Consider the following 17,275-nt stretch of genomic DNA (forward strand, 5'->3'; position numbering starts at 1 on the left):
ACTTTAAACGCTAGCGACTGACATTTGCACCTAAACTATCAATCTGTATTAGGTGACATAAATGTGTATTTAAAAAGGGCATAAAACGATCTGGGAACACAGGAGACAACATTATGACTATTTTGTTAAACGTTTCCGTTGGGCTGTCCTGAATTACAACACGTTATGGAAATTGAGCTACGATTTAACTATCAAGCGGAAACAAAGGAAATATTTGTAAAATTTCAAGAATCTCTATTATTAGTTTTTCTTTTGAATGACAGGTTTCTATGGCGGGTTCTCCTTTTTACCAGCCATTTACTTAACTGCATAATCACTACACAGTTTGTAAATTTCATTGAGTGGCATATGCACAATGACATTTTTTTCCTATGAACCTAGTTTAACGGCCATAGCTCCCACGAATCTCCTGTAGCTCTGTGGTAGAGCATCCGTACTTGTAATCGGAAGGTCTTAGGTTCGACTACTGATAGTAGCACTCGGAATTTCTTTTTCCGAGTTTGCCTGTGTCATTACTGAATAATACATCATTCTCATTTGTTCACCAGGCTTTAAATATTACATCACATTTACTTTCATTTCGCATATGCCACTCATTGACCTTCCAATCCTGGCAGTATGCAGGATGTTTGTCCCATGACCCTAGTTTAACGGTCTTAGCTCCCACGAATCTCCTGTAGCTCAGTGGTAGAGCATCCGAACTTGTAATTGGAAGGTCTTAGGGTCGACTCCTGATAGGAGCACTCGGAATTTCTTTTTCCGAGTTTGCCTGTGTAATTACTGAATAATACAATATTATTTCCTGCCATTGCGCATATTTACATATATATTAATCTTGTTCCACCTCATGAACGAAATTTTGTTTCGGCGCCAAATGACGCATAAGAGTATTTTTATCCGCATGTTGAGCTTCAACGATAAAAAATAATTTGCTCCCAGTAATCTTAGACAAATGTATAAAACGTTTGGTTGATTCCATACTGCAAAGAAACTTTGTTCCAAGAAGCCAGTTTGTTGCAGACATACGCACCACCATTACTTATCATCAACATAGCTTAGAAAAGCTTTGGTTACAAAGTTTCGTAACAAATTCCGATTTCCTTGCATCGATTACGCCGACCTCTCACGAAAACTTCATAAAGAACGGAACTACCATACACTAACTGTACATATGCGTTATTGACCAAGCGTGTGGTCAAAATGGCTGGATATTGGCCAAGTTCTTTAATTGAGTAGAGGTCCATAAAAACGCGAAAAAAGAAAAAAAAAAAAAAAAAAGAACGATAAAGGATTTATTATATGGCTTGATCTACAAGTTGAAACTACAACAACAAAATAAACAAAACAGAACATGAAACTGTTCTGCTCGGAAAGAAATTCTTCATAGTCGGCCGGTACAAGATTTATTTTCAGTGCATTTTTGGATTAGCATGTTATCATGGAAAACAACTAACTTTATAATGGCTTAAAGGGAGTATACAATTATTGAGTACGAAAAATTTAGATTTTCGCAAGTGCAGGAAGATTTTAATAGAATCCGGCAAACTCGCTATTTTCAGCCGATCGCGTGGTGGCGTAAACTGATAAATATTTTTACACAGTTTTCGGCCAACAATCAATAATTCCTGAATGAAACAATACATTTTGAAATTTTGAAAACATAAGCCGAAAAATAGAGCGGGTAAATCAGAAAACTGGGCGAAAGCTTGATAAGATTTTGTTATTTGCAACAAGCAAGATGTGGCTAAATTAAAAACGTGGGCTTCTTCGGCGAACTTGAGAAAAACACTTTTCTGAACTGCTCTAAACACTTAACGCAACTTTCAGTACGATATGATTTAAATACAGTTATTGCAAACCTAAAGAACTGATCAATTTAGTACTCGACTTGAGACAATAAGTTTTCCAAATACACACAGAACACGCAGAACAACTCACCGATTCAACTCACATTCACTGTTGCTGAAACAAAATTTTTACTAAACCAGGATGATTCCGTTCTCTTTTTTTTCCTTTAGGTAAATGTTGAGAGTCTACCGAACATTTTAGTTACCGTTTTCCCCCAGAACAACGACAAAATCGAAGAAAAGATTGCATTTTTGCTGGGGATTAAACTTTCGAGGCCAAGCGGACGGGCAACGAGTAATCCCGAGCGGGCAAGACGGCTCCATCCAACCTCGAACCTCTCGGGTAGCCAATCACAGCGCAGGATTTGACTCATCTCAGGACCCACTCGCGGAGCCAAAATTAACGGGAAAGTACTCGCATACAGTTAGCATGTAAAGTGGTCTCATGAAAAATGCGTTTATGTCTGGAATTTTAAGATATCCAGCATTTAGTCTTTAGCACAGACACAAATACATGTAAATATAAAATAACTTACGGTCACCAAAAATAACAATTTATTTTAATGCTATGGGTTCTTGCACCGTAATGCGATCCACCACAATAAATCACACTAAAGAGTAAAGAATCTAAAGAGGATGGCAGTGATTTATATCTGCCATTCAGACGTTGAAAAAACAAGCATAAACTTATTTTGTTCTTCAGCTTTTTTTGAAAATTTGATCGGAGAAGTTTAAACAACAGGTTGAGCAGTTCTGAAAGGTGATTACAGATTTGTGGTGGAGATCGCGGGTTGTTACGGATAATCGGCTTTCCCGTAAACGGATGTTTGGTTTTATCAAAAGTGCTGATAAGGTATTAATTTGGCCACCTTAAAAAGATTCGATTAATGACTGACGAAGGGCTAACACTCGAAACGTCAGTACTCGAGTCATTTTACGGTGGCCAAATTGCCTCATATCAACTGTGTTGATAAAACCAAACATTCCTTTCTACTCCCCATCGATGCAACACAACAGTTTCTTTACACACCAACCGCCTTTTTCAAAACGCGGGACTGGATAAAACAAAGTCACGGTCGATCTTTCTATTCAATGTATTTCAACGGTAAACCGTTCACTCATGGCAAATACAATACAGCCATCTTACCTTACTTGCGGACATGTTGTATTTTCTGAGCTGCTTACGAAGAGCGCGTTGCAATTCTTGTGCTACGTCTTTTCCGCCTGCACCAAGACTTGCTCGCCGAATTAACGATTAAATCTTTTCATCTTACCGGGAACATGGTAATGAGTTATTTTTGTTCATTTACAACGCAAAGAAACAGACGCCACAAACAAACTAAAACCAAGTGAATAACGTAGCTTTGGGTGCGATATCAGTTAGAAATCGACTGAAATTAGCATATAATGCGCCAGTGATTTTCAAACAACGCTTTGTGTGGAAGTATATTGCCTTTGAAAAGTAACTTTTTTAAAAGTAGCCATGAAATGTTAGGGAATTCTACTGATACAGCTAATTATACCGTGCTTCGCTTGTGGAACTGAAATTCAAATTTCGAACTTTGCACAATTACGTCTCAAAAGTGAACGGAACTTGTTAAAGGTGTGTGTAGGTGAGAATGAAATGCCTCACTACCATTGCGGTCGACCGTAGAAGCGGAGACGACAGGAATCTGCTTGCGAAGCAGTTTTTTCAAGAACCCTTGTGAATGACCCTTTCATCCTTGTACGAAATTGAATTGAAGACTTGTGACGGTATTTCATGATAAGTCAACTCATCACCGACAAAACTGATCCCAACTAAGTGGGGGGGGACAGGGGGGCGGGAGCCCGGGAGAATAGGGGGCGGGAGGGGTACGGGAGACGGGAGAGGAAAGGGCGGGAGGCGGGAGTTCTAAGAGGACGGGAAGCGGGAGAGCAGTACAAAACGGTGAATTTCTTTTAATGCGTTAGAATACTATCAAAAAAAGAACCCAACAATGTTTTACAATGTTATTTGTCCTCCATTTAGTGTTCTCCGAGGCTTTACACAATATTTTATATCCAAGGGCACACAAAAATTCGTGCTCAGGCGATGAACAGGGTTACTACCGGTGAAATTGTAAACCCTTTCATGGTGTTACGTCATAGCTCATGAAATGTCAAGCGTGGCATGTGAACGCACGTGTGAGTGCCGCGCAAGTTGCTAGAAGTCTCAAAGCGGTGAGCAAGGCGAGCAATTACTCGTCTTGTAAATTTAGTATCAGAGATATAAAAAAAATTCAATGTCGTCAAAAATCATTTTAGTAGTCCTTAGTATTTTTCAGTACGGTAGAGAGAAATCTGGGGCATGGACGACCTTCTTGGGAGTTAGCTCCCAATGACCGTCAATCGGACAGTACTGACTCCGTACTAAAGATTTAGCTGCATGGTGTATGGGAATTTGCGAACAGAATGCTGTTTCAATGAGCACGTGGAGAGTGCAGAGTGGTTCGTTTCACGGCGTCGTTTTTCGTTTTGGACAAGGCAAAATCGATTCCTATCACAATAGGCAGCCAAACAGCATGAGAAGCAATCAGGAACGACTTTATAGAAAAAAGGAATAGGATTAAGAGTAGGAGGAGATCAGTGCAGCCTCCTTGGCACATTCATGAAGACTTCTTTTTGATGAACAGTTTGCCTAATTTCGGACAATTTTTGGCATTTAATGCAGTAATTCTTTCCTCAGAGCAATAGCAACGAGCTTAGAATTCACCACCAGTAACCCAGAGATTTAAACCTTGGATTGAAAGTAGGTCCTACAGTTTCATTTTACCTTTTCCCGAACTAAAAGCAATTTTTTCACGCAGTTTTAGGGAGTAAGGATATCGAGAAAGATATCAAGATTATAATGAGTGTATCAAGTAAATGCGATGGATCCGCAATACGGCGCCAAGAATTAGGCAGACGTACTGAACTCTAACTGGGGCGTTTGGCTGCCAGCTCGCCATGTCCCTATTTGAATTACATGCATGATCCCAACAAATGAATAATTAAGAAATGCAACAACTATTACACTGCACGATGGTCTAAGACTGTTGACACTGAAAGAATGGTTAAACCGTCAAACAAGACGAACATGTTAGTCAAAAATTAAATACAAACAGCGGTTATAAACATAATAAACTTGCGCATTTTAACTGGATGTAGCATATGAGACCCTCAAGTTACATAAAATGCGCAAGTTTATTATGTTTATCACCGCTGTTTGTATTTTGTTTCTGATCAAGCTACGATGGCTCAAGAGCAAAAGTCTTTATGTTAGTCAAAACTTCATTAACTCAGAGTACAAAACCTATCAATAATGTTGACGTTAATAAAAATAAATATAGTAAAAAAAAATGAATAATGAAAGGCCTTCGAATGGTACGTCCTGGTACAGCTTTATGACTAATACGGGTTTTGAAGCCTTCTAATTTACTAGGGGACGGGAGAAACGCAAAAAAGGGCGGGAGGCGGGAGGCAAAGGTACGGGAGGCGGGAGGTTTTGACCCCCCTGTCCCCCCCCACAACTAAAGCGGTTTTTGATCATTCTAGCTTGAAGTACACTTTTTCTGATAATTTATTACAAATACGTAATATAACTTGTCGACCAATATAGAAGACGGATGTGCAATAATAGTGAACACGTCAGTTTCGCTTTCGAAGTGTTGTTTTCACAATTTTCACAAGCGTCTCTATATTTACTATTTTCGTATCAAGGCGTTCATCAGTGTGTGGCTTGGCTTGATTTTCACAGAGAATTGAATACTGGAAAATTGTTTCTAGGATAATGGTAGTGCGGAGGTTGGTTCCTAGATAAAGGTGGAAGGTTGCCCTCAATACATGATGAATTTTGAATTGCCGGATCGGTCAAGTTTTTGGCAAGGCCTGCACCCACAGATAAAACGGCTATATGCTGCCGGAGATAGAAAATTGTGCTCAATCTTCTCGGCCATATTCCGGTTTGGAGGTCCCGCCCGCCGGTTTTTTATTTTTTATTTTAATTTTTTTTACTGTAGTTTTGACACACAAGACCTGATTTCAGAGTTTTCAGTTTATGCCAAAGTTGTGCAAAGAGGTAGTTGTTGTTTGATATTATTATTACTATTCGAAACAAGTATCTATATCATGGAAGAGATAGTGAATGGTGCTCTATCTTCTCTTAGGCCAATTCTCGATTAGGAGTTCCGTTTCTTATGCACTGTAATTTTGACACACAAGACTTGATTTCAGACTTGTTTATACCAAAGTTGTGCAAAGAGGTACTTAATGTTTGGCCAGCACCTCAAAAGGGTCTGGTTGGGTACCTCGACAACACATCATACTTACATCTTTGACTCTGTACCATCAAACAGTTTAAATCGTATGCATATATCTCATGAACAATAAAAACTGATTTGTTACATTAATTTTGATACAAGTCATACCCCCCCCCCCCCTCCTCCATTTCAATGACGGAAGAATAGCACGTTTTACTTTCCATACGAATTCACCATTAATTTTGGGGGAAGTGTCCCAGTTTCATGTTGAAGCACTTATTGTATTGCATAAGAGCACATGGACATTTTATCATTGATTTGTGACATAACCGATAATCAAAATGGACTACACTGAACCCTTCCGGGGGAAGGGAGGGGGGTTGGGGTACTCCAATAAGGAAACTATACGGGTAGGCTCCGGCCGATAGGGGAACCTTTTTCAGGATGGAGGTATACAAAAGGGAAGAGATGTCACCAGTTGAAGTATAGAGAAAACGGTCAATTAAGTAAAGGGCCTATCAAATTAAACTATCTTGAACAGAACCTGCGAATATATAGGCAGTTTAAATTTGTTACGGTAGGTATGTGAATGGGGCAACTTCTCTTCCAAAAATAGTATATAAAGGAACAAGGCGCGGAGCCTCCCCTGAGAATTCTTCATTGAGTAGCCCCCCTCCCCATCCCCCTAAGCACCGAACACCTAAGGCACGCATTCCTGTCACCTGGTGTGTGTGTTAATTATTATTTTTTTTTTTTTAATTTTCTTTTCTCTGTTTTATTTATTTTATTTTATTTTTTTTTTTTGCACTGCGTTACTTGTAAATCACCGATCCTGTCCTACTTCTTTCTGTAAATTCTTGACTGGTAAAATACCTTTTAAAGGAGAACCGTGAAGAAATTCAATCCACACATGTTTTAACACAAAAGCAATTAAAACAAGTTTTATTTCATTTCACAGCTCAAGAAGGGTTCTTCAAAACTTGAGTTTTGAACAAATCTTTCTCAAACTTTTCGAAATTCTAAAACCAGAAAAACTAAAATACCTTGAAACGATCCATAAACCAAACCGATAACGAGGCTGTCATTATGACAAGAAACGAAACAACTAATCTAGTGGGAGAACATGATAATGTTCGTGACAATTTCGTCTAAAATGTGCATGGATCATATTTGAAAACTTAGCATTACTAAAGTTAAGGCTGTCAAGTTAATAAATTATAGAGGGTAAGACTGGTCCTTACGGCAGACTTAAAATATATCGATTAAATACGTTACAGGACCGTAATACCTAAAAGTTTAAAAAAAAATCAAATAAATGAAATTAGTTATCTCAAGTCTTTAACTGGTCTGTAAAAGATCCGGCATCTCTCAGGGTCTTGCCACTGTGGTCTTCAGGCCAAATGTTGAGTTTTAAATTCCATCAATGTCTTTCTCCCAGGGCATTAATGGGACTTTTATTCCTCATTGCCCATCCCAGGGGCCGGGCATTCGTCTACCCCGAGGAATTTGAAGGCTTCGTGATTCCCTCAGTTTCTTACAATGATAAGAGTTTGTCATTACCTTTGTCGAAGAAGGAAGGAATGAGAAGGTAGATCCGCAGAACGGTCACTGGACTTCTTTGGCCTGAATTAGCTTTCATTGGCATGAAGGTATGCCCAGAAAACAACAAATCAACTTATTATGTTTTACTCGGCTGTACCGTGGAACATTTGAACAGGCTAGCTCGTTTGTTCGCGCCCTGGGGCATTTACCAGTATGTTTGCTGGAAATGCTGGAAATGACTGATGCATAACCAGGCTTTACGAGGCTTTCCTGCGAACTCCCGGTTGATGGTATGTATTAGATCCAGAGGGATGAGTCAGATGTCGTTTAAAAAGTGCCCAGGTAAATTGCAATGTGCAAAATTATTTTAGATGGAGTGGTACGCTGATGTTTTCCAAGGTCTTAGTAAGAGGAGAATTATTTGCACGCGAGAAGTGCATGCATGGAGGACGTGGAGCGGGAAGGGAGGGAGGAAGAGTAAGAAGTTAACATGCAAAACGTCTGGCAATCAAATGTTTTAAACACGCTGAAGAAGAAAAGCCGTGCCTTTCGAAATATTGTTATCAATATATTTGAATTTCCCTAACTGGACAATCAGCATTGCATTTTTTATTGGTTCGTTTTATAATATATTGTTCATTATATCCTCTACTACAAGATCCCGTGATTTTATTTTGATGCAATGTTTATCCTTACAAACACAGTTACTGGTTTTTAATCAAATGTTGCAGAGATTTTGCGGAAAGCGCATAATTCACCCGTTCTCATACGGTATTTCTGTTTAGTAATCACAAACGAGTACAAGAAAGCCATAAAGGCTTAATGATTAATAAACAGCCTTATTTATGCCCCACTCAGTCTCGCTTCGATGATTTTTAAACCTTTCCCGGCGTGATGGAGCTAATTGGATAGTTTTAGTAGAAAGACCGCGTGATGATGTCTGGTTCATCTTTAGTCTGAGTTTCAGGCTTTTCGGAGGGAGGGGGGAGGGGTAACGAAGGAAAAGGAGAGAATCCTTCCCTTTCTGCCCCCTCCCCTCAGGAAGGCCTGGTACTCAGGTAAGTTGATTTTCCGTTACGCTACCTGACGTCATACCGGAAGTTGCTTATAATGACATATTGCCGATTAAAATACTCTATTGAACTCGGAACACCTTAGGACTTTTCTCCATCGTATTTCCTCCTTCCATTTCGCGTGTAATCCCTGCTAACTCGGACCAGAATCTCGATCTATAAAGAACTATGAAAGCACCAATGACCTCTTTCCGCCAAACAAACAGTTTTTTAATATAAACTCTGCAGTCTGAAATCGCGCCTTTTAACATGTTAATATAACAATAAAAAAAATTAAAAATAATTTGAGCAAAATGCTCCCCCGTCTCTGCTCCCCCCTACCCCCCTCATTGGGCGCAGAGTCTCTGCAGAGTCCCACCCTCACCGGTCCACCCGCCGAGGGAGCTCCAATAGCCTGATGATGCTGAAAACATCTTATAATAAAATTTCGATATAACGCGCGCGCTGATTGGTTGAAACAGCGTGCTTTATCAAAGTACAGATGCACGGAGCAACGCTGTCACGCCATCAAGCAGATGCACGGCTGACGCCAGATCTGTTCGTTCGGAAAATGAAGTTGGTTTTGAAAATGAGGGTGAATGCGGGGAGAAATAAAAGAATTCTTTATCATAAAACAAATAAAGCAGCCTCGGCCGTGCTCTGTTATGTTGTAAAGCACTTAGGAAGCGGCTAGAGCACTCAAGAAGTAGGGAGAAACACTCGACTACGTCTCGTGTTTCCCCCTAAACTTCTTTCGTGCTCTAGCCGCTTCCTGCGTGCCTTACAAGAGAACAGAGCACATTTGAGGCTTCTTTATTTGATAAAAAAAAGACGCGACAGCGTCTTTCCCTCCCATGTAGGACACATTTTCTTGGAAGAGCACGAGGCACGGCCTCGTTTTGGTGCGAAGCTTGTTTTCGTCCTATAACGTCATAAAATTACTGTTTTCGTTCACAACTCTGACAGAAGTCTTGAACTCGTGGATTTCTTGACATCTTTTAGGTTGATGTCGATTACATCAAGGAAGTTCTTGAAAATGTTTGTCTTAAGGCGGGGGTAAACCTGAAAGGCGTTTCCATGCCGCTTTACATCGGTTTAATGGAAATATCTCGTTCACGTTTCAAGCAATCCAAAAACTCTCTGCTTTATCCCGTAAATCTATGTTGTTGGGTGTCTTGTGAATTTTTAGGTGAATTTTGGGTATATTTAGGAGGAGATAGTTTTTCTAGACGGATTGGTAAAATTAAGAGAAATAAGAAATATTGAAGATTTAGTGAAGTTTTAAAATTAGAATTTGTAGTTAATAATTAATAGCTGGATACCAAGTTAGTCCACTTGAAACCTGGGGTGCTCTTGCGTGGGTATCAACTGTCTGTTGGTGTTTTAAAAATCATTTTCTTTCTTTTATCTCTTCTTCAAACCTCTTAAAATTCCATTCAAATTCACGTTTACCCCCACCTTAAACGAGTTAATGCCAGTTTATTTACAGCTATATTTAACAAGGCCCTCAGCTCAGGTACAATGCCTAAAAATTGGTGCGATGGTCTTATTACACCCATTTTCAAAACTGGATCTAAAACCGATCCCTCAAATTATCGTGGAATCTGTATTTCTAGTTGTCTTGGTAAATTATTTTGCTCAATTCTCTATTAAAGACTCCTCGAACACGTTCAGTCGCATAACATTCTTCATAAATCTCAAATTGTTTTTTTTAGCAAAAAATCGAACAGCAGACCATGTCTTTACACTACGAACACTAGTAGATAAATATGTCAAATCTAACCAAACAAAATTTTACCGCAACTGTTTCTAATCTCGCAATCTGATTGGCTAAGTTTCCGTTGTCGATAAGAGTCTAGACAACGCTGCTCGCGTCAATCAGCGCGCGGAAATTTTGACAGTTATTGTAAAAATTTTCTTTGACGTTGATATTGTGGTAAAAAAAAATTTTACCAAAATTGTTTCTAATCTCGTAATCTGATTGGCTGATTTTCCGTTGTCGATAAGAATCTAGACAACGCTGCTCGCGTCAATCAGCGCGCGGAAATTTTGACAGTTATTGTAAAAATTTTCTTTGACGTTGGAATTGTGGTAAAAAACAAATCGAATGTGGTTTAGCGTTGTCTGCACTCTTATCGACAACGATATTCGTCATCACAGTGGTCAAAATTTGTTGTGGACTCACGAGGCTGCGCCTCGCGACAGCACAACATTTTGACCACTGTGATGACAAATATCCCCCCGGGGGGGGGTACTCCTTTATGTGACCTTAACGGGGACGTGCGGCCCGATAAGGTATGGTTTTTAGGGTCTTTTGTCTTGAACGGGGTATCTATTTCATTACTTTCTGTCTTAATCAGGGTATCGTTACATGACCTAATGGCTAAAACAAGAAACTAGTGTATTCTTATTTCATTCTAGTCTTAAACAGGGCGAATATCGTTGTCGATAAGAGTGCAGACAACGCCAAACCACATTCGATTTCTTAAGTATACGCATGTTTTGTGGACTTTAGAAAAGCGTTCAATTCTGTCTGGCGCGATGGACTTATGTACAAGTTGTTACAAATCAATGTCGGAGGAAACTTTTATAAAATTATCAAAAGTTTATACTCGAATTCTACGTGTTCTGTTAGAATTGGAAATAGTCAAACGCGATCTTTTCAATACAGTAGAGGTGTGCGTCAAAGCTGCATTTTAAGGCCTCTGCTCTTTAATCTATATGTTAATGATTTCGCCTTTTCGTTCAACAATATTTTGTCTGACCCGTTTGTACTACCAAATGGCACCAAACTCAGCTCATTATATTATGCAGATGACTTAATTATATTGTCACGATCAAAATTGGGATTAAAAAATTGCCTTAACAGTTTATCATTATTTTGCAACTCATGGATGCCAAAAATAAACCCTAAGAAAACCAAGATAATGATTTTTCAAAAGAGCACAAAAAATGCAATTATACCTTTCACATAGGCAATGAATTAATAGATAGAGTACAAGACTACACTTACTCAGGAACTCGCATTTCGTCTTCCGGAAATTTCACACTTTCGGTTGAACATCTTCGACAAAAAGCTCTTCATGCTTTCTTTAGTCTAAGACGACACACTGATTTTAGTACCCTGAAACCTTCCCTTGCATGTAAAATTTTTGACAATTCAGCCAATTCTAACCTACAATAGTGAAGTGTGGGGTGCCTTTGTTAAATCAGATTTTAAGTCGTGGGAAGGCTCCAGAATTGAAAAAATACATTTACATTTCTGTAAACGCTATTTAGAAGTACATAATAAGTCATCCAACGTTGCATGTAGATCTGAACTTGGAAGATTTCCTCTAATCGTTGACATAAATAAAAAGATACTTAATTACGTACACTACCTCCAAGGAAAGGGTGAACATTCTATAGTAAAACAATCCCTAAGAATATCTGATGACCTTCATTATAGCGGTCAAACTAGTTTTTACTCCAGTCTCATGAAGATGAGTGAATACTATAATTTCCCCAACTTTAATTATTACACATTGAATGAAAATAACATCAAACAATATATAGATCTTATGAAAAAGAAATATATCTTGTTGGCACCAAACCCTTCAACACTCACAAAAACTCAACTTTTATTACACAATCAAAAAACAACAAAGGCCCCTCTGCTTACCTAGATCTCACAAGGAAAAACGCTCCTAGGAAAGCATTAGTGAAACTAAGAATAAGCAGCCACAAGCTTTTGATTGTAACAAGAAGATACGACAACATACCCCGTAATGAAAGGGTGTGTAATGTTTGCAACTGTAAAACCATTGAAGACGAAATTCATTTTTTATTAGATTGCCCTAGTTACTCTTCTTTAAGAGATATGTTATTTACTAAAATAGAACCTAGCCTTCCATTTACACGATTATTAGTAAAAGAAGCTTTACTATCGCATATAATGAACTCAACTGACTATTTTATAAACACTTAATTAATTTCATTTGTTTCCTCGTGCTTCGAATTGAGAGATAAACTTCTCTCCGGAATGATTACTTCTACTGTATGAATAGTTTAAAATAAGCAAAGACTTCAGTTACTTTATTTATTTATTTTTTTTATTATTTTTTATTTTATTTTTATTTTTTATTTTATTTTATTCTATTTTGAGTTATCTTAGGAATTAGTTAACGAATCAATAATTAGCTATGAATTTGCAATAGTCATGCAAATAAAGCTTGTTGTTGTTGTTGTTGTTGTTGTTGTTGTTGTTGTTGATAACACATTCGAAAGAATAACAGAAGAAGAAATTGCCAATCTCACACTAGAGAAGCACAAAAACATGGAAGAACAAAGAGACAAATGTAATGATTGGAGACAGGCTAATTTTTCAGGATATTGTTACCTCTTCTCGTTTTATACAGGAAATAGAGCCTTATCACTCGGCGGCCATGTTGAGTTTCAGGAGAATAAAAAGCATTGTTTTTGCACGGCAAGCCTCGCACTCAGCTTTTTATTCCCCTGAGAATCAACATGGCCGCCGAGTGATAAGGCTCTATTGTCTCTAGAGGGTGAATACACGCCTTGCTGTCTATGACAAATGTACGCGATGCCCTCACTGCTTAATTATTCTTTAATTACATTTTCCAAAAATCAATTTAGACTGCAAGCAGTCCCTTTCTGGTTAGTCGAGAGGTCACTCGAAAAATAAACTGGAACAAACGAGCGGAAGGGGGTTTGGGGAGAGGCGAGAAAAAAGGGGAAAGGGTGCTTTTCCGTTGCTGGTGCGATGGGAAATTCGAACGCGTTGGTTACAGTAAAGAGCGCAGTCCCTTTCTTTCCCTTCTCTCCCACAGTCTCTTCTCGTTTATTTCTCCTCGCTCCAGTCTCGACCGCACCCTGTTGACTAACCAGAAAGGGACTGCTTGCAGTCTAAAAATCAATTCGGAAAGTCGTATCAGTGAAACAGAACTTATGGAACAAAAGACAGTTTTGCAATCAGGTATATCCTTCTACCAACGTATTTCAATACGGATCTGTGTTGCCGTAAATGTCTTAGCAGAGAAAACTTCTTCTGATAAACAGGCCTTGTTTAGTTACTTTGCAGCTTGGCTGTTTTAGTGCTTCACATAGACTGGCAACACCGACATCAGTGATCTGATTATGACCCAGATATAGTTTGGTTACTTTGCAGCTTGGCTGTTTTAGTGCTTCACATAGACTGGCAACACCGACATCAGTGATCTGATTATCACCCAGATATAGTGTGGTTACTTTGCAGCTTGGCTGTTTTAGTGCTTTACATAGACTGGCAACACCGACATCAGTGATCTGATTATGACCCAGATATAGTTCGGTTACTTTGCAGCTTGGCTGTTTTAGTGCTCCACATAGACTGGCAACACCGACATCAGTGATCTGATTGACATCCAGATTTAGTTTGGTCACTTTGCAGCTTGACTGTTTTAGTGCTTCACATAGACTGGCAACACCGACATCAGTTATCTGATTACCCGCCAGATTTAGTGTGGTTACTTTGCAGCTTGGCTGTTTTAGTGCTCCACATAGACTGGCAACACCGACATCAGTGATCTGATTAGCACCCAGATATAGTGTGGTTACTTTGCAGCTTGGCTGTTTTAGTGCTCCACATAGACTGGCAACACCGACACCAGTGATCTGATTAGCACACAGATATAGTGCGGTTACTTTGCAGCTTGGCTGTTTTAGTGCTTCACATAGACTGGTAGCACCGGCATTAGTGATCTGAATATTTATCAGAGAAAGACTGGTTAACGTTTTAGACAGTGGTCCTCCAATAAAACCTGCACATTCATTATTCAGTTTAGATATATTCAGCGTTAGCTCGGTGATGAAACAAGAATCTCTTTCTAACGATGCAGAGATCCGTCTTAATCCAGATGATATCGTGCTGGCTTCAATGATTAACCTCTTGATGGGGATGAATGGCCTCTGCTCATACAATTTCATTCCCGAGTCAGCAATTTCGAAGTTCACAGTGTTAAATGGCGGCTGTCCAGACGGCAATGTTTGGTGTCTTGTGCTGGGTTCCTCTTCATTCAATGCACTGATTGTATCGAGAAAAAATGATATGGCAACACAATCTACGTCATTTGTGTTACAAAAATAAATCTTTTCCCCACGAATAGGGTGTTGACGGTAGTAATTTTTACCGAATTCCTTGTCATGATATTCATAGAGACATTTTGCTTGAAGAAGGTGTTCATCACGTTTGTTTGGCGAAACGTGTTTAAGCAATTTTTCCATAAGCTTCCCGTCTTTTTCTTTTGACAGAATACCAGCCATAAACTGCATGACCATTGTAGATACAGTTTCTCCTGGAGGAATTTCCCTCCTCTTTACAAACCAACGGGCAGCTAAATATTCATGAAGAGTTAAGTGAGTAAAACAAAAATGTTTTTTTGTTTGAGAAAAAGACACTCTGAAGGGAGGACCAAAATGAAGGATACCGCTTTTCCTCAGGCTTTCAACTTCTTCGGAACTGAACTTTTTCATTTCTTCCTCCCCGAAAAGGAACCTTTTCTCCATAAGCATCTCGGCTGCAAACTTCGATAGTTCATCCAGAAAGGTTTCGTCAAAATGAGGAACTTCGTTTTTGTTATGTCTTTCCCTGAAAATGTTGAACACTTCAAAATAGAGATCACTTGCTGAGATAGGTAGATCTTCAGTACTCTTTGATTCCTTCAGAACGTACTCCATGTATGAACACATCAGAGCACAAAGCACGGGAATGTGAGCAAAACTGATGAGATTCTCGTTCTTCGTGATATGCCCCAGTACAGTGTTTTTCATGATTTCGTTCTCTCGGAAATACTTCTCAATGTATTCTCTCACCTCTTGTGGAGAAAACCCCGTAATTTCCACCTTCCGATCGAAGTGCATTCCACTGATTTTGTCAGATTCATCAGGTCTTGACGTTATCATAACAGTAGCCTTTCCTAAAATTGTTCCTCTGATTAGTTTGGCACATAGTGCAGCTACCGGCATTTTCTCTCGACAGCTGTTTGGATACCTTTCATGCGTATCGCCAGAGATATAAGCTTGTTGAGAAAATTCGTCAAAACCGTCGAGAATAATCAAAACTTCTTCGGGGTGATTAACAATGTATTCAAAAAGCAAGTCGTTGATATTTCATTGGTCATCTAATATCGAGGAGCGGTTTAAGATCTCTTTCAAGGTAAGCGTTTCTTTCTCTAGTAAATTCAACTGACGAAATGTCAACAAGTACGCAAATTTAAAACTAGGCATTTGCGCGTCTGTAAGTGACAGAAACAACTTATCGTTAGCCCAATCTCGAAAAAGCTTTTGACAGAACAAGGTCTTTCCGATCCCTGCCTTTCCAGTGACAAGAATGGATTTGGGATTTTCGTTTTCTTCGGTGGTGCGAATAAACAATTCTTGACAGTGTCTGACTCGAGTTCCGCTCACTTGACCATACTGCTTGAGATGTGCCCTTCTTTCGGCACCTCCGACTTTAATAGGCTTTCGTCCATGTTGCATGACAAGATTAGTAAATATTTCGTCTGTTTTCATCTTGGCGACAGTAGGAATATCCAACAGTTTGGGTTGCAACTCTGTTTGTCTTTCTATTGATGCTTTTAAGGCTGCTGAGTAGGAATCAACTTCTGAAAAACAAAAGAAAAAGTATAATAATTTAACAGATAAAAATTGTATCATTTAAAAAAAACGCACCTGCCTTCTGGTGCGCAGAGAACTGTATTTAACCAATTAGAGAGCGCGCCATGTGAGCAGAATTTCAAAACGTGATGTGTGTACCAACTGTTTGTGTGCCTCATGTTTCTGTAGAGAAGAGCATCTCTGTATCGAAAAAAACTAACTTTCATACAAGTAAAAGCTTTGTAACTCTATGTGGCAATATGAAAGCTTCATCTAGCCGCCAAAAGGTACAAACTCATCGTTCGCTACCCTGTGATTATCGGCGTACAAGGAAAAATTTTTCAGGGGTTGTGGGGAGGGGGGAAGGTGGATAGAAGTTAATTTCACCGAATGACAGTTGTTGGCCGCTTGTGCAAACAGGACGCGGTGTCCGGGCTATGTAACTGCTATTCATAACAAACAACCAGATGGAGCTGCCATATCGTAATGGGCGGTGTTAACGTTCCGTTTACAGGCTTGCACGATTTTCATGTCTCTGTAAAATCTACTTATTAATGTAAGCCGTCGCGTACGCCGTTGAACTTTCAGACTCTAATCTAGGTAGGCTTTAAGTTGTTAAGTTAAGTAACTTAAGGCATGGAGGATAAAATGTTAATCCCCATCTTACTCCCGCTCCGCGCCGTTCCCCGGCCAAAGAGCTCGTGTCTGGGCGTTTTTGTTTTTGTTGTTGTTGCTTTTTTTTTTTCTTCTTTTTTCTTTCCCTTCCTCCTCGCGAAAAAAATTACTTGAGCTTGACTTGTTGGCATTTTACTGTGTAGGATTGTCGACAATGGCGGACTTTCTTTGAATTTTTTTTTCCATTTTATTTCTGTATTTAACTTAAGACTCAAGTGGGATTATTCTCCACAAAAATTCAATACTTTCTGGGCTGTAAAGAAAATAA

The 17,275-nt window shown here is 39.1% G+C and overlaps 1 protein-coding gene across 1 annotated transcript; it reads right to left on the minus strand.

The window, feature by feature from the left end:
- Nucleotides 1-1,295: 1,295 nt before the first annotated feature.
- On the minus strand, nt 1,296-15,702 carry LOC146464012 (NACHT, LRR and PYD domains-containing protein 3-like). The gene is made up of 3 exons (XM_085083819.1): nt 14,296-15,702; nt 13,489-13,605; nt 1,296-1,322 (listed from the first exon to the last, which is right to left on the minus strand). Exons 1-3 carry the CDS (start codon nt 15,700-15,702, stop codon nt 1,296-1,298), a joined length of 1,551 nt encoding a protein of 516 aa, XP_084939945.1.
- Nucleotides 15,703-17,275: the final 1,573 nt, after the last annotated feature.

The sequence above is a fragment of the Pavona decussata genome, unplaced genomic scaffold (assembly GCF_977016875.1).
Source record: "Pavona decussata unplaced genomic scaffold, jaPavDecu1.1 SCAFFOLD_170, whole genome shotgun sequence".
In the NCBI taxonomy this organism is placed as follows: Eukaryota; Metazoa; Cnidaria; class Anthozoa; order Scleractinia; family Agariciidae; genus Pavona; species Pavona decussata.